Source organism: Lygodium microphyllum, chromosome 22 (genome assembly GCF_053477565.2).
Source record: "Lygodium microphyllum isolate KBCC chromosome 22, Lygodium_microphyllum_v1.1.10, whole genome shotgun sequence".
Lineage (NCBI taxonomy): Eukaryota > Viridiplantae > Streptophyta > Polypodiopsida > Schizaeales > Lygodiaceae > Lygodium > Lygodium microphyllum.
In genome coordinates, this window is record NC_141156.1 from 101,861,337 (window position 1) to 101,886,592 (window position 25,256).

The 25,256-nt window shown below is 46.5% G+C and overlaps 1 protein-coding gene across 1 annotated transcript; it reads left to right on the plus strand.

Annotated features, from left to right (window-relative positions):
- Nucleotides 1-5,681: 5,681 nt before the first annotated feature.
- On the plus strand, nt 5,682-8,953 carry LOC148017452 (UDP-glycosyltransferase 85A1-like). The gene is made up of 2 exons (XM_087663238.1): nt 5,682-6,425; nt 7,015-8,953. Exons 1-2 carry the CDS (start codon nt 5,882-5,884, stop codon nt 7,854-7,856), a joined length of 1,386 nt encoding a protein of 461 aa, XP_087519364.1. The 5' UTR covers nt 5,682-5,881; the 3' UTR covers nt 7,857-8,953.
- Nucleotides 8,954-25,256: the final 16,303 nt, after the last annotated feature.

Sequence of the window (25,256 nt, forward strand, 5' to 3'; positions counted from 1 at the left end):
GAGTAGGAGGGTTTGGGCTAGTTCCCACATCGTCCACTGTTTGCATCTTGCAAGTAACAGGCCAGTGGTCGGAGATGACGGTCGCTCTAAAGACATGCATTGCTGAGAGCTTGGAGATCGCGGTGTCATTCCCGATAAAGAAGTCGAGATTCGACTATCCATGGCCCATCTTGGAATGGTATGTAAGCTCGGAACCAGCAGTGCGCAATACAGAGAATTTGGGAAAGTGTGCTTCCAGATATCGACTTAAAATCCTTTGCTTGCAATTCCAATCACCCCCGACTACGATTGGAATTCCTTTCCGATTCAGGGTCCTCAATTTTCGGCACACGTCCTTCAGCACTTCTCTTCTCGTTGCGCACAACTGCTTCTGAGGGATATACACATTCCCATGTATCCATGGCCCTTGCTTCCTTGCGCCACAGGGAAAAAACTGCACTAGGAGACAGTTGGGAGTTGATTGGCAAAGCTCAAATGCTCTATATTCCCGAGAGATTATGGTGACCAATCCTCTCTCACCGGAAATGTTCAAACCCATGCGTTGGAATGAGTTGTAGCCAAAGAACCGCAGGGGCCAACCCCCTTGGAAAATTCGTGTCCCCTGTAGCCCAATCACACGCCAATGTTCCTTTTGAGCCAGCATATCAAGCTCACCTCGTTTAGAACGCAGAGAGTTGAGATTAAGGCTCGCCAAGATAGGTCTCTTATCAAGACCTTGGCTTGGCCGCGACAGGGCTACAGTCTTGCATTCGCCAAAGGGAATCGACAGGCGAGCGTGCCATCGACAAAACGCATGTTCCTCTTTGATACGAGTCAAAATGCTCAAGGATGCTTCATGAGACTCGACCACAATGTCAAACCGCACAGATCGATTTTGCAAGCACCTAATTCTGTCGCACTTCTTGACCTTCCTATATAAATCCGATCGGAGCATCCGTCTCAAGGCACCCCACATAGACCATTCTGTGAGGTTTCCAACCCCCCATATCACAATTTTCGGATACGTACGCAAACTCATGGACCTTAACGCTAGAGCCATGTCTCTGTCCCTCCCCATGAGGACAGTGTGGGTCTCAGTACGAGGCATCGAGGCTCCCACTATGGCAGAGGCAATCGTGTTGCCATCACCGACATTGGCTGACCTGTGCTCGATCAAGGCGTCACCGACCGTGCTATTACAGGGTCCCTCCCTGTTCCTCTCATTCCCATTGTGTTTAGTCACTAGGGAGTTTTGTCGTGCGACGACCGAGGCATACGTCGTTGTTCTCTGTCTTCTCCCGCAATAGAACCCTTGATCGTGGGTTAATGAACCTGTCTCGCTTGTCAGTTTGGTAATGGTATAAACACGGCCCCCATTGGGGCCGCACCTCCACCATCCCGAGAGGTCGCTAGGGTAACAACGCTGGTTGGGTACCTAGGACTTCCATTTTGATCTTGGTACGCTTGGGGATTAGGGTTTCCACCCTCTCCGTTGCCCCGGTTTAAAGTCCCGGCTGGAACGACTATCTCGTATGCTTTAGGAACACTTCTCGTTCAGGGGAAGCGCTGTGTTAGGCCAACTCATCCCTAGGCCATTTACCTCGCCCGACTCCAGGTTTTCTCTTTTTAGTTTAAGGGACTGGTGAGTAGGTGATATCTAGTCCACCACCCCGGAGCATCGTCACCTCTCAGGGGCCAACGCCCCCTCACGGCCGGAATTGGGGCCTCGTGTTCCCTGACGTGTTGAATGTCTACTCCCTTATGACCGGACCCCAGATCAGGCCGATTTGTCTCAAGTTTCAGCAAAGCCATGCTCGAGACCTTGATCTCATTATAAGAACCACCACCCACCCGCTTAGATACCCAAATCTGTATAGGCACATAAGTAAAGTTTGGGTCCAGGCGGCAAGCAAGCAGCATCCCTATGAAGCTTCTGGAGGAATGAAGTCAAGTTCTCGCCCTCACTTGAACTTCATAACTTCACGGGATCATGTGTGCTCGAGTCCATTTCCTTAAGAATCATCAATTACCCCCGAAATGGACCTGTGCATTAGGCAGTTGGATGGCCCCCTGTTTCAATCCGGTCACCTAGGTCGAGTGCTATGACGCACGTTGGGATCTCGCAGCATCAACCCTCTTCTTAAGGGTTAGCCTTGGTTTCCCGGAGATCCTTCCTGTTTGTCATCAGTGGCAATTTTTATGAGACTAGGTCTTCACCCTTTTTCAGAGATCGAACTTGGCTTCCCAACGTCCCGGGGTTGCCATCCCCTTGAGCTCCTGAACGGATCCTAAGGGTTCATGTCGCCCCTCACCCTTTTCATGCCGAGTCCCGGGGGAGCATTTCATGCTTCACCCACCCGAATTCTTGTCTCGCCACTACTCGTGGTTGCAGGGCACTTCACTTCAAGCAACCAAGCTTGTCTTTTTCCTTCACACAGCGCATTGGCACAGATCCACTTACTGGGTATCAATCTCTCCCCCAAGGAGCCTCAGTAGGAGTGGAGTGTCAATGCGGGGGGTTACCACTCGGTTGCGTCACGCTGTCTTGCCATGGGACATTTCTAACGGGTCCTCCCCTCCCGTCGTGGGTTCTTTTAACCCTTTGGCCTTGCGGCCTCATTTCACACTTTTCGTTCCTTTCGTATTCGTGACAAGCCGCACACACTCATTCACCAAGAAGTCGGTGGCATGTTGAGATCCATTCTGTTCGCTCCCACAAGCCAACTCTCCTGTTTGGTATCATCGAGAGGGTGAGGGTCCTGCATACTCTTGTATAACCAAGTTGGTTGCACAACTCCTTCACCTGACGTAACTCATCACTTCTCGGACCCATGGCTTTCGTGACGAGATGACCCCGTAGGGGCATCCCAAGTCACTACGGCCTATCTTTGAAGTGTTTTGGCATAGATGCGCAAGCCCCGTGATGAGTCTCCGACTTCAACTTCCTTAAGATCCCAATGGTCTATTCAACTTATCGAGCCTAAGTTTCCCTTGGAGAAGGAAAAAACCCTGCTTATTTTCCAATTTTTGGGTAAAATACACCCAAGTAAACATAATCCACCTCTTTGCGGCAAGAACATACAAGACCCGGTGTATACATCCTACAATAAGGCAAGAGTGGGCATCAAACATGTCACCACAAACACTACCTTACTTCTTGAAAAGATGCAGTATGATACTCGTCATATTTTGAACCCACCCTGTGCAAAGCACAAGTTGAGACCAAGTTCAAAGGAAGGCACGAGTTCATGGCTCACCGGACTTTTTCGTGCTGCAAGGGATTCCCCTTGTGCGATTGGCATTAGGGTGTGAGACCTTGGTTGCACGACACCGCTTGCTTTCTCGCTTGCCTCAAAAGTGACCGAATGAAGTCTCCGTCGATTCTTCAAGCTTATTCCTTGCCTCCTTACAGAGTGTCTCGGGTAATTCCCCTTGGCGGTCTTGCTGGCATCACACCATGTAGAGGGTAAGACACGCACGCAGCACACACTACACTCCTCTACGGCAAGTGCACACGGGTACCAGACACATCACCGTATACTCCTTGCGATTGAGCAAGTGTGGGCATCAGACATGTCACCACATGCGCTACTCAATTTCTTGAAGGGGTGCAATATGGCATAGCCGTATCTTGAACCCACCTCGTGATATCACGAGTTGAGACCAAACTTGAAGGAAATCGAACCTCATGGCTCACCTTTCACTTTCGTGCGGCAAGAGAGAACTCTTGCGTGACTAGCATTAGGGTGTGAGACCTTGGCTACGCGACACCACCTGCTTCCTCGCACGCCTCAAAAGTGACTGGATGGAGTTGCATTGTCATTCCAACCTGCTTGTTTCCTTTTGGAGTGTCTCGATATGATGGTCCTTTAGTTTGGGCTTGTGAGGCTCGTAAGCCGGGTGGCCATGTCAAGGCAGACCACCATGTACCCGGTATGTATTTGATCCTGCGGGCCCATACGATGTGCTAGGGGTTGGCATGTAGTGATTGTTTCCCCATCTTCCTCCTGCTCCTCTTGGTACTAAAGCGGTTTGTGACATGGTCATGGTGGTGGTGGTATTTTGGCTCCTTATATCTGTGAATGCCCCTCTTGGGGCATAGGGCCTTTGGTTCCATGAGTTGTTGTTGTTGAAGGTGCTGTTGAAGTTGTTGTTGAACCTGTTTTGGTTCCCCTGTGGTGTTCTTCTGCCTTCCAGGTCCACTAGTCTTTCGGCCATTCTCATGGCTTCTGCTAAGCTTGTTGGCTCCTGTCTCTCCACATCTCTTCTAGCCCATTCTTGCATCCCAAACAAAAATCCATGTAATTTAGTGTCTATATCCATGTTTGGTAGCTGCAGCATGATCTGCCTATATTTGCTGACATATTCTTTCATCTTCCCCTATGTTTGCTTGAGGTTCCTCCATTCATCTCTCACTTTGAATTTTTCCATTTTTGGAATGAAGTAGTCATTCAATTCTTCCTGGAGTTCTTCCCACGAAAAGATGGTGTGGCCCTGCTCTTGTTCTAGCAGGTACCAATGGCAGCGTCCTTCTCCAAGTAAATGGCTGCCACCTTTACCTTCCTGTCTTCAGTTATTCGTGAGTACTTTAAGTACCTATCCACCTCTACGATCCATTTCTTCAGAACCAACCCATCTCTCTCTCTCCCTTGTACTTGGCTGGTTGGGGCATCTTGAATTTTCCATAATCATCTTTTGAACTATCACTATCTTCCTCCTCTTTACGGTGGTACTTCTTCTCCTTCTTCTTGACTTTCTTTTTACTTTCTAATTCTACTACTTTCTCCTTCTCTTTCCTTGTATCTTGCGCCCTCCTAGATGTCTCCTCTCTACCCATTCTATCCATCTCCTCTTGCATTCTATGTCTTTTCTCATCTTCTTGCTGTTGTATCATCCATTCTCTATAGCCCTGCTCCACTTCTAGTTTTTTCTTCCTTTCTTTCTCCTCTTCCTTCATCTGCATGTTCCTCCATATTGACTCCAACATGCCTGACATACCATCTAATTGTTTTTCTAGTCCGACTACCTTCTCCTCCTGGGCTACTCTCCATTCTTGCCCTCTACTCTTCTTCCTCTCCTTCATTGTTGGGAGGGTGACGTTCTCCCTTTCGTCCTCCATGCGGTTGGTGGTGGTGTCAACGTGGGGAAGCCGTGTTTCGCATGTGGTGGTGTGGGTCGTGCTGCGGGGAAGCCGCGTCACGTCTTCAGACGGTCGAGGTTGGGGCGTCAAGCCGGGGCCGACGCATTGGGGGGTATCGCGACGAGGGGCGATGCGACGCGAGGCGTCGCGCTGTGGGTCGTTACGACTTTGATCTCTTCGGGGCACTGGATTTTTCCTCCTACTTCCGTGAGCACTCCTTCACTCCGAGCAAGAGTCGCTCTGATACCAATTGTGATAAACCTGCACTCGTTACGCACTCAACACGACACAGAAAGGTAACACGATATATGAGCTCAATGTATATTCTTATATTATTCAATCCAAAAAGCGGGACAACATAGACACATCCCAAGACTACACCCTCGTGATGCCGCATATAAAAGAATTCACCATTGAATATAAGAAATCACACGTAGAGTGAAAACAAGGCAGGGCTTTGAATCACTATTACTCTCTATATAAGTGCATTCGACAGCAACGGCATGGTATAGCTTCCCCCCCCCCCCCCCCCCCCCCCCCCCCCTCTTTGAGACGTTTTACCTTTGAATACAATAACAATGACCCTTGGAGACTTGGGAGTGAAGGCGGGCGGGCGGCGGCCGCGCGCAGATCCCAGACACCCTCACTCGCCAGTGGTCTCCGGAGTCGACACCCCGAGGGCTCTCTGTCTGTGTCTGTGTCTATCTCTCTCTCTCCACACTCCCACCACCCCAAACCAAAATCCTTAGAGAAAGGGGATTAATGGAGAGGGATAAGTGCCAACAGGTATCGAGAAGCTCCTCTGTCCACGCCGTCATGATGCCTTTCCCCGATCAGGGCCACGTCAACCCCATGCTGCACCTCGCCCTCCACCTCGCTTCCAGGGGCGCTACAATCACTTTCGTCTGCACACACAGAATTCTCGACAGACTGGTGGAGTCCTCCTCTGCTGCCGTCAATCACAACAGCATCCTCGGCTGCCTTCGACTGGTGGCCATCCCCGACGGCCTGCCCCCCGATCAGCCCTCCTCCCTTGATGTGGAAGCATCAACGGAAGGCCCCATATTCAGCTCCTCCAGGATGTCCGTCTTTCGCGGCCTTGAAGAGCAGGCCCCCGTGCTCGAGAGCCTCATCAGGGGCTTCCATGTTGACGGACCTAGGGTTTCCTGCCTCATCTCGGATGCCTTCCTGCATTGGACGGTAGATGTTGCACGCAAATGCAACGTGAAGTGGTTTGTGCTCTGGGCCGCTTGCGCCACGAGGCTCTGTACCTCCATGTATGCTGCAGAAGAGGTTGAAACAAAAGGTTGGCCTTCTGTCTCCTGGAATCTGAGTTTTTAGGGATCAGACTTATCAAGTTTCAAGGATCAGTCTTATTAAGTTTTAGAGAACATTGTCATCTACACTCTTGGGGAAAAGGGGGGGGGGGGTTTTTGCTGACAAGACAGTGAAAGGCCAAAGACAGATGCTCTTTGATCTACTGGAACAGAAACTCTCTGACGAGTGAAGCTTAGATGTCGGCCATTTGCTGGGTACACTGAGTACAAGCAGAGAAGGGTGATTTCTAAGGTCTGTTGACAAGACATAACCACAGTTTTCTCATGGCATGACCCAAGCAGGTGCTCTTTGATCTACATCTCAGGGTTTGATCAGCAGTTGTTTGATGTTGGAAGCTCAGATGTCAGCCTTTTGCCAGCTTTTTTGGATTGCATTAAGAAGGGGGATTTTAGGGTCTGTAGGAAAAAGTGTCCTATGTTGATTGAACATCCCACTTCTTTCCTGGAAACATCTAACGTTTTGCTAAGTAGACTAGGTTGGTATTTCTAGGAGAACCTGGTGATTAATTTTGAAGATTAACTTTGAATTCCCCATCTCTCGTCACATTCATATTGCAGGTCCTGAGGAATATCATTTGGAGCTTAAAATACCAGGTTTGCCATTCATCCAGGATCATGCAGCTGCTTTTCGCATCAACAGCATTATGAAAACTCATCTGACACGAGTCAAGAAACTGAAAAATGCTGATTCGGTCATAATCAATAGTTTCAACGATCTCGAAAAAGAAGCTCTCTCACTAGTGCCCTGGACAGTTCCCGTTCTAACAGTTGGACCATTGTTCTATGGGCTCTCTGAAAGCTTCATAAATGAAGATGCCACATGTTTTCCATGGCTGGACAAGCAGGAACAACACTCTGTTGTGTACATTGCTTTTGGTAGCAAGGTCCTGTTGCAACAAAAGCTACTGGAGCAGCTTGCCTTGGGAATTGAAGCAAGTGGAAAGCCCTTTCTTTGGGTTATCCGGTCTAAAGAGCAACATGAGCAGCTAGAAGGGTTAATGAAGGATTTCAATTTAAGAACACAGGGAAGAGGGGTCTTAGTCTCATGGGCTCCGCAAGTAAAGGTCTTAGAACATGTAGCTGTTGGTGCATTTGTAACACATTGTGGTTGGAATTCGGTGCTTGAGTCCATAGCAATGGGAGTGCCCATGGTTTGTTGCCCAGTATTTGGCGACCAGTTTACAAATAGGCTGCTTGTAGAGCAACAGTGGAGAGTTGGAAGGGGGATTGATGTGACAACAATGCAAGCCAATGATTTAGCAGTCTTAATCAAGGATGTCATAGAAGATGAGGAAATGCGACATCGAGCTAGGGACTTGAGTGGCTCTGCCCAGGTGGCGATGCAACATGGTGGCTCATCCTGCCAACACCTAGAGGCTCTCATTCAAGATTTATGGTAATGCCCTTGCCATGGGTTTATGCAATGAAAGTGGATCTTAGACAGTAGCCTGTAGGAATACTTAATTGAGCAGCTGCCTGGTTTAGCAAGATGCAGTGAACTTGCTCACTCCAAGCTCAAGTATCACATTTTCAACAGGCAACTATCTGTTCAAAGGCCTCAACTTAAATATATAGGAGAAAGAGCCTCTTCACACAAGGGGGAGTTTGGGTAGGCCCTAAACTTTGCACATTCTCTGATTAGTTTTCCCACCTTACATTCACCTGGTGTCAACTGTGCTGGTCATAACTGGACAGGTAAAAGGAGGTGGTAACAGGATGTGGAAATCAGGTGTTTCTAAAATCTGGAAACAAAAGGACCAATTGTTCAGAAACCCCAACAACGCCCCCCCCCCCCCCCCCAAATTGAACACACACACAGCACATAAATTGATCTAGTCCTATCAATAATGGAGTGCTCTTGGTAAATTTGACTCGACATTTTATGACCTCATGTATTGTCTATTGTCTATCATTACATTATTTGCACACAAAATTGGTATAGTCATCTAAAATAGTACATTGATTTACCTCCAAATATCCTCAAAATATTGTTAGCTCTTTGCCTCATAAATATTTTTGTAGGTACACATCAATTAGGCAAAATGGACCTTTTTCTCCTCTCCATCTATGTGCTTTTCTTGCACACAAAGGCAATAATTCTACAACTTAATGGATGGATCTAGGTCTTAAGGTGCAACCTAGATCCACAATGTTGTACCTTGGTTTGACATCTTGCATACCCAATGGTATACTAAACCCTAGATCCATCCATTGGTAGCTAAACTATGGAAATATGGCATCCTTGTTTCCAATCCAAACATATGTAAAGTTTCAAATATAATTTCCATATGTTGTATTTTGCATAACGTTGCCTTGATAATGGGTTAGTCCTTTGTGGATGAGGCTCTTACACAATATGATTTAGAGGATCCCTCTTTATGGATTTGGATCAATCAACAAAAGGGGAGACTATGTGTTTGGATGATGTCTATAGTGCAATGGGCCCTTCAAGTGAATCCAACTCTCATTCAACTTCTAATCCTCCATTATTTGTTCCTTGCTATACTCATTTTTGTTGCATATCTAAATTTCCTTTCGTCTCTCTCACAAAGTATATCTACAATCTTGACATGTAATAATCACATGTGCAACTTATTGATTGACCATGTTCAACTTTTGTTTGTATGTTTTGGAGTGTGTCCTCTTCTTTCATATTGAAATTGCAATAACATTAGAGTGGATTTTCATCTTTCATTTGACAATTTCAACAAAACAATGTGTGACAATTTTAACAACATATAATGTATAAACCTTAAACCTAGCTTGCTACATTTCAAGGCATAAACATTGGTATGTAAAAGTTAGATGTTCTACATGCTAGCTATATTTGTCCAACCTTTGATGGCATGTTTTGAAGTGTATTGGATTATGTCTCCTTTCATATTTAAAGTTGAATGAAATATAAAAATGCACATGATATTTCAACCATATACATTCAATATGATATTATCAATATGCTAAAGTAAGGTGATTCTAGATTAAATAGGTTGATAAAAGTGTCATTTTTAAATTGTAATAATTGAATATGTAAATAGATATTTATTTATTTATACATAAATAGATAATTATCAACTTACAGTAGTTAGCACATTTAAATATCACACATTATCAAGTGCTTTTACATAAATTGAAAATCCTTAGAAAAACATTAGATAGGTAGGATCTTTGTTAGCTTAGATGTTTGTGTGATTGTTTTGTTGTTTTGTAGTTGGGGTTTTTTTGTGTTTGTTTATATCAATAATTATTTTTGTCATTTTATTTGGATTTTTTTTCATGAAAACTTAATAGCCTTGGTCGAGATTGGTGTTTTTTTGGATGGATTGAGGTAGGACTTTGATGGTAGTCATTTAATATCTTGAAATAAGTATATTTTACTATCCATATATTTGCATATCATGGGGATTATGGATTCATGAGCACTTTATATTGCATTTGTCAAGTACATTGCACTTGAGGGTTGTCTAATTGATTTTATCAATTATTTCTATATCATGGCTTGGGTTGACACACTTTTTAAATCATCATTGAGTGCTAGCATGATATGATGTTCGTTGTAGCTATATGCAATAAATTTTAGATACATGTGCACTTGAGAGAGCATCTTTTATTGTCCATGTATTGTTCTTTGCACACATGGGAGTTGGGATGTTTATCACCAAAATAGAAACCTTAAGTTAAGTGGGAAAGGTGGTTGGGTGAGTTTGAGGGTCGTAAAGGACGCTTACATTTGTGAGATGGGTTGTTTTACTTGGTCAACATTATAAGGGCCATATTGTTTTAAAAGTAAATATGAGATTTTGGGTGGGTGGAGCGAAGTATAATATTTCTTTCTTGAGTGACGAGAGGTGCGGTAAATAATCAAAGTAATCAATGAATTATATTTGTATCTTGTATGATGCTTGGGTGCTTGTGGACTAGGCAAGGTACTATATTCTCAGTGCATCCATCTTTTTGTGTATTGCATGGATTGTGTAATTGCACAGTATTGGTTTCAGCTTTACACATTCTCAAAACATGAGCAATTGAGTATGGAGTTTATCTTTGAAAGCATATTTTTGCTAGGATACATTGCATAGAGATAAAAGTAGGTTCATATAAATAAAATCTTTCTATCAAGCCTTTGAAGTTACTATTTTTGTTAGCTTCGTGTATACAATATATACTTATGAAGTGTTAGAAAAATGTATCTGATAGAAGTCAAAAGATACCATAGTCAAGCTATGTTATACTAGGTTTATGATCACGAGTTGTTATTGGATTAGTGGAAAAGTTTAAGAAGCTAAGGGTAGAAGTTGTGAAGTTATGAACCAGACATTTAAGATTGCCAAAAGGCCTGCTGAAGGAAAGGTCTTATAGGAGTTTTATATCATAGACATGTCAAAGTTTTCTTCTAGTAATGAAGGTAGCTCATGTGTTTTAGAAGCACTCTTTGGTTCCAATTCTATTAATGATTATGATGATGATGAGGAACCAAGGGACAATAAAGGGAATTCCAATTTTAGGAAGCCTTTGATGGGACCTAAAATGGGTTGGCATTGGCTATAGTACTAGCCGGACCTCATGCATACGATAGACAACCCCACCATACGGCCTCGCGGGCCAGGAGCGTCTATAACTCACTTTGCACTAAATGCTTGTTACGATTTTGCGTTTGTATCCAATATGTAGTCCAACGTTCACATTCCTTTCTCCTCAAAGGGAGATCCCATAACATATAGGCATAATGCCTCGTAGTACATACATAGGGAAGCATCTCTCGGCTGATTGCTGCGGCTTCGCTGCGACTCTTCTATACCTCGGGGATTGGCCCCAAGATGCGTTGCTAACACATATGATATTCACACAAACTCCACTCTTTCATAATTCAGCGTTCCAGGAGATTTTAATTTGCCTCACACAACTTTCCCCAACGGGAGCACCCGTCTAAACCTACAGCTTAGGTTTCCAGTCCTTTCAACGTTGGTCAAAGTTTATCAGTCAATCACAATGCATTCCAGAAGATACCACATGGCATGCTTAATGCAAGGTGTATAACAATTGTATATAACCATTTTATGATTAAAAACCAGCTATGTGAGGTGCGAAAAACAGCCCTTTCATGAATTTTAACTAAGCGTTACGTGCTACTGCGCTGCTTTAGGAACTAGCACCGGAACTCCCGTGTTATTAGTCACCTATATTCAATTATGGAACGATCCCTAAATGCTATACACAAAGAGGAAAATCAAAATTTGTATCTTTTCAGCAATTAGATCGTCACATAACCTTTATCCCCCCCTCACCGTTTAGGTATTGATGCGGTGCATAGGTATAAATGGTTGTTTTGTATCATTTTTGCATTTAAAAAGTGATAAACATGGAATATAACACAAAAGACAAGGCCAAACTGAGGCTTGATCTCATGCTTTAACCTTGCTAAACATTTATGCACATAAATCTTATTTTTTCATATTTTTTGAGCTTGAAAATTTTATTTTTAAAATTTTTGCTATTTTTCTCTATTTATTATTCATAAAAAATGGATATTTTCTAATTTATTGTATTGGCTTATCATTTTGATTGAAACTTAACATTTTCTTTGATTTTGTTCAAATTTTATCAAATTTTTCCAACTCAATCGAAAAAAACCACTAATTTCCATTGAAAATGATATTTTACGAGTTTTAAATAATTAATAGCGGCTCTAAATCATTACGGGTTTTGTATTTCTGTAGTCACAGCCCTCAAACATGATGTAAACAAGGTTAAAACAAAATTTCATTGCATATGAACAACATTTAGACCATGAAACAACAAAAACAATCAAATTTCTTTGTAAAATTAAAGCATACCGCGTGTCTTGCGTGTTGCGGGTTTTTAATCATTATTTTGAGCAGCCCACAGACTAACCAACAACCATTCTTTAGTGTTGAACCTCTTTTCTCAACCTCCTCTTCATCTTTGAAGCAATCCGATCACAAAGACAAGCATTCTTCAGCCCCTCTTCTTCTTGATTTCTTGCACATGAATAGCCTCTATGCAGGAGAGAGAGGGAGGAGAGAGAAATATTGGTTTTTGATCTCTTCACTCAGTGCATCATTTGACGATCGGTTTGTGGCGATGGAGGGCGAAGGATAGATGCATTCTAGGCTCATGAGCATTCCTCCTGCTTCACCCAATCTGAAAATCATAATTTGGGGAGAAAAGAGGGGGCGCAAAAAATTGACCCCCCCGGTCCAATTGTTTCATTTTGTGGGCATTTCTTGCCCTTAAGCTTTTAATTAATAGCTTTAAGCTAAATATCCAAAATATCTAGTTTATGCTTTTTTGCATTCACAGTTCCGGTCAAATGGGATTTTCAGTTTTGAGGGGGCAAACGACATCGGATTCGAGATCCGTCTGGACAGATGGCTCCGTGACGTCGGAATCTACAAAGTTGAGCCCCGTCATGCTCTTCCCGGCTTCCAGATCCAGTAGCTGCTTCACAACCCCGAACCTTGTGGGGATTAAATGGGGGATCAAACGACCTGGGAATGGAGATCCGAGACTTGCGTTGGATTCCTGATGCCATTTTACATCTAGGTAAACTCCAGCTTGGCCATTCGCCACCGTTTGATTTTCATGAAAATAAGCACTAGCGCTTTAGGAACTTGCCGCTTAAAATCATACTGATTGCCACCGTCGCCTTCGATGAAGTCCATTTTTCCCTTGATATTTATAATTTTTGGCTATTTTTAAGCACTTCTCGACACCAAAAATCATTTGTCATTGGCGACCATGGGATAGGGCGACTCAGCCTGTCGAATCCCACGAATAGATCTGCACATAAACAACAAAAAGGAGCATCAAGCTTATCCAAAAAATACACAACACACCACATCAGAGCTCATACCCTACCCCCTGACAAAACCAAGGTATGAAATCCACGAGGAGTAGGCCTAGCATAATCTGATAGAAGGCCCGAAACTAGTTGCTAACCAACTGCTCCAACCCAGCCAAGCTAAAAAGAACTATCAAAGAGGTCGCCCTAAGTGGTGGTCTAGACTATCTATCTAACTAAGGACAACTTAACCAGGAGCTTCTACTAGGCGAGAACTCCTATAGCCCGATTAAGAAATATTTTCTTTTAGCATCTGATTGTCCATACTCGGGCGTGTAAAAAGGAGGGAGCTGAGCATAGTAACCCAAGGAAAACAGGGCATCAGCCTCAGGTCTTATATCGGTACCCATAAACCTACCAAGCCCTTGCAAGGCGACACTTAATCCTTTTCTAATGCTCACTTTTATTTTCGCTCAAATCTTTTTATATTCTTTATTTTATGGCAAGATGTCACCCTGTTATCGTGTTTCTGCAGCACAAAGGAGCGGAAAATGGAAAAAAGGGAAATAGCAAATAAGGCGCAGGATAAAAGCAGAAGAAGGCACCTTGACCGGCAACCAATCCTTGAAAAATTCAAATGTTCGGGCAAGACCCTCAGAAAGGTTCGGTGTCAGGCCAAGGCAACGAAAGAGAAAAAATGCGCACCATTAAAATGCGAAAGCGCCCCCGAATCTGTGTAAAAGAGCGCCAGGCTCGCTCCTCTGAAAAGTGTATGCATTAGTTGGGAATAGGATAAAGTAGAATGGTGGGAAATGGGAAAAAGGGCCCAGGCCACGGCCGGCCATGTAAAAGAGAAAAAAGGGGATGACCGCCCAAAAAGGATTTAGGGTTTTGTATATAAAGTTGAAAAGTGAATGGAAAGCTCATTCTTTGGTGTGTGGCAAAAGGAGTCTTTTCTTCCTCTCTTCTTCTCTCCTTCTTGCTTGTGTGTGCTCTTGAGAGAGGGAGTGTGAGAGTGTGAGGGAGTGAGTGTGTGCGAGAGTGAGGGATCAAGAGGGTGAAGCTCTTTACCATCTCCTCTCCTCTTCTTCTCTTCTCTCCCCTTCTCTTCTCTTGGACGCGCGGCTATGGAGGATGGAGCTTGGAGATGGAGGAGGCTTGAGGATGCTTGAGCTAGCATCTAGGATCGTGGAGCTACCGGAGTGCAAGAGAGAGGAGGGTACTCGATCGAGCATCAAGGTAAGCTCACTACACTCGTAGGATTGACGGCGCGTTAACTAGGTGAGAGATAGCCATTAGAGCTTGCTTGAAACGCTTGAAAGAATAAGCGGTCCGAGGGTCTTGGTGGTTGAGCGAAAGCTCCCACATTTTGGTTCCGTTTTGCCGGGACCAACGGATTCAAGCTTGAGCACTTGCGCGCCTCACATCGAGCATCGAAGTAGGGTATTCATCCCCGAAATGGAGCTTGAGATAGGTAGGAAGTTGAGTGCTTTTAATCTTCGGAACAAGTAAATATTTTGGGATATTTTGGTTGTTTGATGATTGGAAAGCATGGAGGATCTATTCCAGTTTTTTGCCTTCGATTTTTGTTGCATTTAGCGTAGATTAGAGTTAGGAGATTGAACCGGAAAAGGGTAGGGTTCACTGTTTCAAAATAGGGTAAAAACAAGGAGAAAATCGTACAAAATGTGCAAAATGCTCGCTAATGAGGACTAAGATTGACAAGAGAGTGATCAGGGGCGTCAATGCCATAGCTGGGAAGGCATATAAGAGCCAGGAGGCCGAAAGAGAACTCATTTGTGCCATTTCAGTGTGAGAGAAAGAGAGAGAGAGAGAGCTAGAAAGCCCCAGGCCGTGTGATTCGGTCGCATCACCGACGCACTCATCGACCCATTCAGGTATATGAATCCCTCCCTCAAACCCCCTAGATAGGATCTGGAGGTTTGTGCTTGGAATGGTTGAGTAAATCATAAGAATTGGGCAAGATCGGCATCGCGCTGTTTCCGTCGCGCTGCGTTCAGCCCGTCCGAGCGATTGCTTCTAGGCTGAGTCCCAGAATCGGCCTTCGGCCCCTTGCCATTCGGCCACTCGGCCGGAACCCTAGTCGGCACCAACCCGTCTGAGTGACCCTACTCGAACCGTCGGAGCCAGAACTTTTTGACCACGTGGCATATTTGGTCTTGTGCCATTCGGCCCGTCCGAGTGACCCGTCCGAGTTCCAAAATCGGAACTTGGCTATACCCCGGATTCGACCCTCCGCCAACTGCGGTTCGACCCATCCGAATTATCCTGTCTGAACCTGCCATTCGGCCCGTCCGAGTAAAAAATCGTCCGAGCTAGATTTGGAGATTCAGCCCTTGACCCTGTGCCATTCGGCCCATTCGAGTGACCCACTCGGACCTTGCAATTCGGACCACTTGGTCCGAATGCAACTTTCTGTCAAATCTGTCAGAAATTTGACCCGACCTAGCAAACGCATTAGCGCAGCTTGTCGAAACCCTTCGAGCGTTCAGAACTTGATTTTGGCACACGGGATAAGAGAAATTGTAGTACACAGCCGCTTAGCGGTGGGTAGTAGACAGTTGAGGGATCCAAGGACTAGGACGCGAGTCGTTGAGCCACGAAGACCTGATTGATCGGAAGCAAACAAGGAAACATACAAGGAGTCCTAAACCCTGACTAAATGGTCGGAAAATGGACCTACAAGCCTATCAGGCCAGAAACGAGCAAGAGTGAGTGAGGCCCGAGGAATTGCTTGCTACACTCACATTGAATTTTGCACTTGAAGTACACTTAAGGAAACTGAAAGCCTGATTGGGCACAAGTGTATGAGGAATAACACACTCACCGAGTGGCTGTAAATTGAGAATTGTATTCAGTAATTAAGGGAACTCACTTAGATAAATCGCTCAAGGAACCCACCAATAGGAGAGGACCCAGGACGTAGACAAACACGCGAAGCGTAGGAGAGAACCAAGCGAGGAGCGCCAACGACAAGGACCTGTCACGACTAGTCAACTTGATCGATAGCGCAGCGAGGCGCAAGAATTCGACCATGACGGAGGAAGGCTCAGACCATCGGTTTATCGAGGAGCTCGATGTGAGCGCATTCCCAGATGCTATACAGCAGATGGTGAGCAGTTATGATGCGCATGCCCGGTACGAGCACCGTGGCAGGACGGTAGATGCAATCATTGCAGACCTAGAGGAAGAGAGAAGGCTAGCCCGCAAGGCATTGCAAGGCATAGCCGAGTATAATAGGGATCAACAAGCCAGGAGCCTAATGCAAAGCATGGAGTTGCATGAGGTGCAACAAGTGCTAAACTTGGCTGGCTGGAACCGAACAGACCAGGAGAGAGCACTAGAGGGAGACCTGACACTGAGTGAGCTCCTCATGAAACGGCTGATCGATAACACCGTAGTAGAGTAGAGTGCCACTGCACTAGCGACGTCGCTGCTTGCAAGATTAGGGGCAAACCAGGGCTCAAAGAGCCAAGCCAAAATACCGATTGTTGCCAAGAAACTTGACAAGTACCAACCGCATGACGATTCGTACGGCTTCGTTGAGCAGTTTGAGCAAGTCAGCGAAGCCAACGGCCTCAACGACTAGACTCAACGTTCGCAAGCGTTCGGACTTTGCTTAAGCGATAAGGGTAGGACGTGGTATACAAGCCTAGATGCCGTGGAACGAGCCAACTTCAATTACCTCAAGGATCTCTTCGTCAAGAGGTTCGCCGAGCTCGGATACTCCGACAACCTGCTAGTACGCTTGATAAATGTCAAACAGAAGGAGAAGGAGGATATCCGTGACTATGTGACCCATGTGAGAAGTCTCTTTAAGAGAATCCCCTTAGGCGAGCGACCGACTGACAGAGCAGTGTCAACTGTATTCATCAACGGAATTAGAGATGAGGAGTTATATAAGGCATTGGTAGGCAATTCAAGCTTGCAGCGAGACATGGTGGCTAGAGTTTTTGAGGAAGCCATCATAGTCGATGACCAGCTGAAAGAGCGGAGCTCTAGGAGCTCAAATCTAGAAGAGACCAACCCGCGGAGTTTAGAGAGAACGGCAGCCTCTAGTGAGCGGTCGAACCCATCATCCCAAGATAAGGGGAAAGCCACCGAGATAGACCAAGGCTTGGCGGAGGTCGAGATGGAATTAGCCAAGATACAGGACATGTTGAGACGACCAACACGCCCGCACATCCAATGGGTGTACTGTGGCGGAAACCACTTGCCGGTCGAGTGTCAAGACCCTAGGTCAAGACCTTGTGCTAATTGCGGGAGGTTCGGCCACAATACCACACAATGCAGACTACCAAGAAGGTTTCCATACTCGCAACCCTATGGCCAGCCTTATCTAGCTAGCAGGCCGCAACCATTCTTCGAAAGGGGAGCCCCATTGGCTCTACTCGCGCCTAACGATATGAAACCAGCCATCCCTAGAATGGACATAAATCCCACCGGCATTTCTAGACCGCCTGGTCCTTATGTGACCCACCCACTGAGCGACGCTCCAGTTCATTACGTGGAGGAGCCAAATGATGAAGAGACCTACATATACCCTTACATCTCGCATGACGACGAGGGCAACGTGGGGTCCTCATGGATTATCGACCCGTGCCAGTGATGGCATTAGGATGAGGACGGGGTAGAGGCCTAGGAGGGCAGCCACAGGATCCAGTCACTTGTTGGACTTGCGAACACCCCGGTCATGTCTCATCACGCTACCCTGAAAGAGAGCAGCAAAACAGGGACAAGACTGACCAAAGGTGCGCAGAGTGCAGAATCACCCATCTTTTCATTGATTGTCCAAAGTGGAAACCGTCCTCTAGCGCAGCTAATTTGCCATCTGTCCCATTAGGGCTGTTTGGTGTCGAAAACCCCGATGGGGAGGCCACACCTATTCCCTTACGAGTTATGACCCGAGCCCAAACCAAGCAGGCCGGCATCTCTCTGCCAGGACCTAGCAATCTTGACACAGCCTCAATAGGAAAGAAAAGATGTAGGCGGAAAAAGAAGAGATCGGACGCTAAGGTCGCATTGAAGACCGAGAGTGCTATGACTTTACCTGCTGGGAAGAAAGTCTCAGACGCGGAGGCAGAGACTTCAGCCCCTAAGACAGCCGAAAAGGGAAGCGCTAAGATAGGGGAATACCCGCACCCCAAGTGACAATTGGAGGCCATAGAAAAGGTGAAGGAATGGGTGAGGGAGGCTCAACACCACCTCAAAGATGCTGAACCCATCACGGAGGATGAGATCGATGATCTCTCCAGCATAAGCATGCCAATGTCACCACCTCAACCTAAGTCGACCGAGGCTACTATGCCACAAGCAGTGCCACTGAGACTAAGCCTAGACGCAACAGAGCCGCAGATCAGCCGCGGCCATTGGCCTGGACAGTCTAGGCTAAAGGAAGGACGAGTATTTAACAATCTCCTGACCACACTAGTGACCACCCCTGTAACATTTGGCCTGGGAGATCTGCTTAAGCAACACCCTGCCCTATGGCAAGACCTTAGGCAGTGGGTCGAGGGCTCACAAGAGCAGGTCACGATAGATCCTCAAGACCAGGATGCAGAAACACAATTGCCCAGTCTAACGCTGCACTTCGTGCCTAAATCTTTGCACGTCAACGCCTTTTGGGAAGGCTCTGAGATGCACGCAGTCCTGCCGGTCCTAGCCCTAGGTGACGCAACAAGGAAGGGGATCGTAGTGATGGGAGCTGGGGTTAGTGTGCTTAGCCACGCGGTGCTGCAGACTTGGGGAAACCTGCTTGTTGAAGCTGCTAGGTTTAACGTCATGCTAGCAAACGGTATGAGAGTGAAACCATTCGGGGTCCTGAAAAATTGGCCAGTAAAGATCGCAGGTGTCCAGTTCTCCATTGACTTTATAGTCATGAAGGGAGTGGACTACGATGTCCTATTAGGCCGACCCTAGATGCGCAACGCTAGAGTCATCGAAGATTGGGGTAATGGCTTGATCTTCCTTGGCAATAGAACTAACGCCGTAAGAATAGAGATGGACACTTGGAAGACCTCACCAGTCGACCTGGACGCCATCTTTGCTATGCTCAAAGAGAACACTCAGGTCAGGAAGCCCTATGAGTCCTTGACCAAGTATATCCCATATCCAAAAGATGAGCGGGATTGGATGCACGTCCTCGCTACAATTGACCTGCCATTCTCTGACTAGGAAGCGTACGAGCAGGCCATCAAAATGGTCGGCAAGACAAACGGAACACTTCCTACGCCACTCTACATGATGGCAGCAAGCCTCCATGGAGGGCCTAAGCCTGCTACCTTCCAAGTGCCTTCCAACAAAAGGGAACTCCAGGGAATACTGGAATACTTAATGGACCAGCTAGCGGGAAACTCAGCCGCCAACTTCAAGCTGCTCTAGGACCTCTTGGAGGATTCCGAGTGGCAGTGGACCAGGGTGCACAAGCTGAACCTCATGTATAATTGGGCCTTGGTTCCTGACCAATGAGACGAGGTAGAGCAAGCCTTGGGAGACGATGAGCAGTCGAGTGACAAAGATTCCTGTGATGAATACGAAGACTGCCAATCCTTCGGTGATGAAAGCGAGGGTGAAGTGGATACCATAGAGTACGACACTGAAGGACGAGAAATTGAGCAAATACGGGCAGACGCCAAGCCGCAGAAAAAATAGGCCCTTAGAATGGACCAAGGAGTCATGTGCATGAAATGTGATTGTGCTTGGTTGGAATGCATAGGAGCCATAGACCTTGAGCAAGCCGGCCTAGCCCAACCAGGAACGACATCAATACTTAGAACCGAATCGCCATCTGAACTGCGGCCACCAGGGGAGACCACCTCTTCTAGTGAAAATGGAGGGTTTGAATTTGAATCGAAAGTTACTTCAGATAGCGACCTAGAGATCCCCAGGCCGCCCATGACCAGATGCACCAAGGGGGACTTACCTGTCCACCTGAGGCGCAGATGGTTAAGGCAGGATAAGGCAAAGTGTCCCAAGGATGCACGATCAGAGGAACAACGAAAGCCGCAAGACCTCCCTAAACGCTTCACTAAATTCAAAAAAGGGGATAGGGTAGTGGTTCTGCTAGGTGCCAAGCGCCAAGGGCAGACAAGCGAGCCAATCAAAGGGCCAGCCAAGGTCAAGAAGGTAAACCTAGCCCTAGAAGGGAAAGTACCCCGACGAGTGTTCATTGCCGATGGCTTGACTAGTAAAGAAGAGTTGAGTCTTGTCGCTCTCTTGCGGGAGTACATAGACGTATTTGCTTGGTCCTTAGAAGAGATACGAGGGGTAGATCCGAGTGTTGTGACTCACAACATTCCCATGACGTCGGATGCAACGCCGGTCAAGCAGTGACCGTACCCCATGAATCCAAAGCACGCTCATGCTGTCAAAGAGGAAATCGACAAGCTGATGAGAGCTGGATTCATTTACGAAATTGAGCACAAAGACTAGGTGTCACCCATAGTCATTGTGATGAAGAAGAATGGTAAAATTCGAGTGTGTGTCAATTACAAGAAGGTGAACGTTGCTACGAAGAGAGACAACTACCCCTTGCCGTACACCGAGCACATGCTTGAGAGGGTGGCAAGAAAGGAAGCCTACATTTTTCTGGATGGCTTCTCAGGGTACAACCAAGTGCAAGTGCATCCTGCAGACAGGCACAAGACCGCCTTTGCCACTGAGTGGGGCGTCCTTGCGTACGTAGTCATGCCCTTCGGGTTAACCAATGCCCCCGCCACCTTTCAACGCCTCATGTGCATCATATTCAAGGACATGCTTCGCAAGGAGTTAGAGGTCTTTGTCGATGACCTGTGTGTCCATTCGACCTGGATTGAACACCTAGACAAACTCCGCACGGTCTTTGAATGGTGTCGCTTATATCACCTCTCCTTGAACCCCTTGAAATGTCAGTTTTGGGTGAAGCACAGATGCATCTTAGGACATGTGGTGTCGAAGAACGGCGTTGCCACGGACTTCTCGAAGGTCAGGGTTATCATTGACCTTCCACCCCCAAGTAATTACAAGGGAGTTCAATGCTTCTTAGGTCACACAGGATACTATCGGCGGTTTGTACTGAGCTACGCGCTGATCGCTAGGCCATTGTACAAGCTGCTAATCGTCTTCGAGTGGACTGAAGCATGCCAACGGGCATACGAAGAATTGAAAAAGGATCTAACAACAGCACTGATTCTACGAGTCCCGGACTGGACCATTACCTTCCACGTACACATTGACGCCTCTAAGTTTGCCGTGGGAGCAGTGTTGTGCCAACCTGGTGAGCATAACTTAGACTACCTAGTGAGCTTTGCTAGCAGACAACTCACTGAGACGGAGATGAATTATTCAACAACAGAAAGGGAGGGACTAGCCATGATGTTTGCCGTGAAGAAATTCCGGCACTATCTATTGGCCACACCTTTCATTTTCTTCGTGGACCATCAAGCCCTGCTCTACTTAGTGAACAAACCTTATGCTACAGGACGCATAGCTCGATGGCTCCTCCTGCTCCTGGAGTTCAATTTCTCTGTGGTGGTACAAAAGGGAAAACAGCATTACATGGTTGATCACATGTCCCGTATACCCACAGGAGAAGCAGCTGGACAAGGCATCATTGACGAGTTACCTGACGCCCACTTATTCCACCTGTCCAGAGAGAGATCTATTTAAGGCTGATCTGACGCCATACTGGGCAGACGACAGTCCAAGTGCTCGAGCACGGACTACCTGAGCGACCAATAGAAAAGGCACAACTTAGGTGCTTGATCTTGAAGCTCCAGCCCTACCAACTGATTGCAGGCCAACTCCATAGGTTGGGGCAAGACGGATTGCTGTGTAGGTGTGTGTGTGAACATGAGATGTATGATGTGCTCTCAGAAGCGCACATCAGCATTGTAGGTGGACACTTTAGCGGAGACACGATAGCACGGAAGGTGTTGCAGTCCCAACTATGGTGGCCCACACTTTTCCGCGACACCAAGCGATTTGTCAAGCATTGTGACGAGTGCCAGCAGGCAAAAGTTCCGATTCGTAAGGATAAAATGGAATTAACCCCAATTATTGCTCGCCAACCCTTCGAAAAATGGGGAATTGACTTCATAGGACCAATCAGCCCCGCAGCGTAATACTCACAAGCCAAGTACATCGTGGTGGCCACAGATTACACGAAATGGGCAGAGGCAAGAGCAATATGAAAAAACAACGCTAGAACGACTGCCAAGTTCTTATGGGAGCAAGTGATCTTGCGCTTCGGTTGCCCCATCGAACTGGTTAGCGACCAAGGCACACACTTCATCAACGAAGTGATAGCACATCTCCTATCCACCTTTCTTATCATCCATCGCAAATCCTCGCCATACTACCCTCAGGCTAATGGCCAGGAAAAATCAACTAACAAAATTCTTATTAACATCCTGACTAAAGTAGTCTCAGCCTTAAGAAGCGACTGGGACAAGAAGTTGATGGCAGCCTTGTGGGCCTACCGCACAGCTTATAAAACGGCCGTCGGTCAAACCCCCTTTAGGCTGACCTATGGGACTAAAGCAATTCTACCAGTAGAATTCTTCATCCCTAGCCTGAGAATAGCACTCCAAGAACGATGGGAAGGGAATGAAGCATAGACGCAACGCCTGACCAAGCTGGAACGTCTATCAAAGACTCATCTTCTAGCCACCCACGCGCTCATCTGCGAGAAGGCTCGACGAAAGATGTGGTTTGACAAGCATGTCAAGTAGCGAGACTTTGAACAAGGGGATCTTGTTCTGCTATACTCGGTAAAAGGACACAAATAGAAGATGAAGTTCCGAGGGCTAGGGCCTTTTAGAGTACACATGATTGGTAGAACCGGGAATGTTGAGTTGGAGACACTTGACGGTGAAGGAGTAGGCTTTTTTAATGGCAGCCGCGTAAAGAAGTACTATCCTCCTTCCCATCCATTACATGAGCCACCCATGCTAGAAGCCCCACTGAATGTCCGCATGGCAACTGTAACCGACCTTACAGATCAGGACGAGGAAGTAGTGGCACCGGCGTATCTACGAATCACAGTCACAGCAGGCGCGGTGTATTCTTTCGATGCCTTAATTGATGAAGGGGCCGACTACAACATCTTGATGCATGACCATTGGACATGCATTGGTCAACCGGCGCTACAGCCCACTAATGCCAACCTCACCCCGTTTGGGGGTACTGCCTATTCACTCCTGGGGAAGTGCAAGGTACTCGTTTCCATCGAGACTGAAAGTTTACCAGCCTTCTTCCATGTGTTGCCTAACACTAAAGTAGCCGGTAATGTGTCACTATTGGGTCGTACCTTCAAGAAGCTAACGCATTGTAATGTGGATTACAACCTAAACCACATTCATCTTGCTATCGGCAACACCCGTATAGTGATGACCTTCAGCAAGGGCTGTCATGATTCCTCCACCATCACGATGCCACCGGTAGAAATCCCTAGGACCACGCTCCAGCCCCACTCTAAACTGGAGAAACCTGTGGCTTGGTGCCAGGCTCTCAACCCTAGGCCTGAATCCACCAAGATAGCTCACAAGGGCAAGGAGTCCAGACTTATGTGGGTGCCAAAACGGCAAAAACCACATTCGGGTACACCACCCAAATGGGATCCTAACCGCCAGAAACATTAACCCTTCCGGCCTAGGAGGCAGTATAGACGCTATTGCCATAGACAAACAACCACGCCGCGATGGATTCCTAAGGATCTCTTGCGGACACAAAAATACTACGAGGGCAACCCCTGGATTTGGGTGCCTAAAAATAGCTGGCTCAAAAGCTCATCTACAAGTGATCTCACCCTAGAGCGGAAGGCTTGTACACGTGGTGCCCAGCACATAATCAGCACACCATTGCCAACTGTGGATAGTAAGCCTCAGCTCATCTATCAACCAAAGCAAACGCCACAAGCCTTAAACCTACTTAATCCAGAGGGCTTAAAAAGCCCTATTCTGCCTCCAAGGTCGGTTGCCAAATTCAAACTTATTGCTAGAGTAGATCGACCACTCTCTGGATCCTAACATATTGGTTGATTAGAGAGTTCTCACCTAAAGTAAAACACCCCCTACCTGCTAGTGATAAAGGGAAGTAGATCGCCATCACGGAGGAGCCCATTGATATCCTAAGCAAGGAGTACCCTTCACCCAAGACACCAGTCCTCGACTTCTTTGACTTCTCCACTAGCATTGCATCTGTGGATCCAAAGTGGTAGATGATGGTTGAACATTGCCATTAGCATTGCATCTGTGGATCCAAAGTGGTAGATGATGGTTGAACATTGCCAAGCACTTGAGTAGGATAACATTGAGATAGAGAAGAATCCAAGTGCTTCAGCAGGTAGTGCTGGACTTGAACTAGGACGAAAAGATGAAATATCACCTCCTTTGGTGGCATATCCTAGAACAACCACATGCTTGAGTAGAATAGGAGATAAAGAAGGCTTACAATTCTCACCCTGGTTATGATTTTTTTAGTCCACCCTGCCCCAAAGTGTTGCTATAGTGAGGCTACACTGCCCACCTTTAGCCCAAGGCCGAGGCTGTACTTGGACAAGAACCAGGTCAAAACCTAATGCCCAAAACCCCCCAATCCCTATTACCCATGTGAGAATCAAGGAGAAAATGATTCCCTTCCAAATGAGCTACTCTTTGAAAACACCTTGGCCTATACCTCTGACATCATGAAGTTAGCTAGCATTACCCAACTCCACACCTACCTCACTTAGTCTAAGGCCCTATCCCTCAAATGATGGCACTAGATCCATGCCCTTCTTAGTGTCGAGTTTGGCCACCAGTACAAACTCAAACAAGAATAAATTTAGGATTTCCTCATTTTGATCACTTTTGAATAGGCCTAGCTAGAGTAGCAAATCTAGCTTGGTGGCCTTCACTTGGAGAAGCTCACCGATAGAGCTCATCTACCACAACATTTCACATCTGCCTCTTTAGGTTTGCATTGACCTATGGCTATACCAACATCACCTCTAGTACAATCC

Excerpts from the sequence above, each read along its gene's own strand:
- LOC148017452 (XM_087663238.1), top strand. The coding sequence starts at position 5,882 with ATGGAGAGGGATAAGTGCCAACAGGTATCGAGAAGCTCCTCTGTCCAC. Across the intron at positions 6,426-7,014 it reads AGAAGAGGTTGAAACAAAAG|GTCCTGAGGAATATCATTTG; the intron begins GTTGGCCTTCTG and ends TTCATATTGCAG.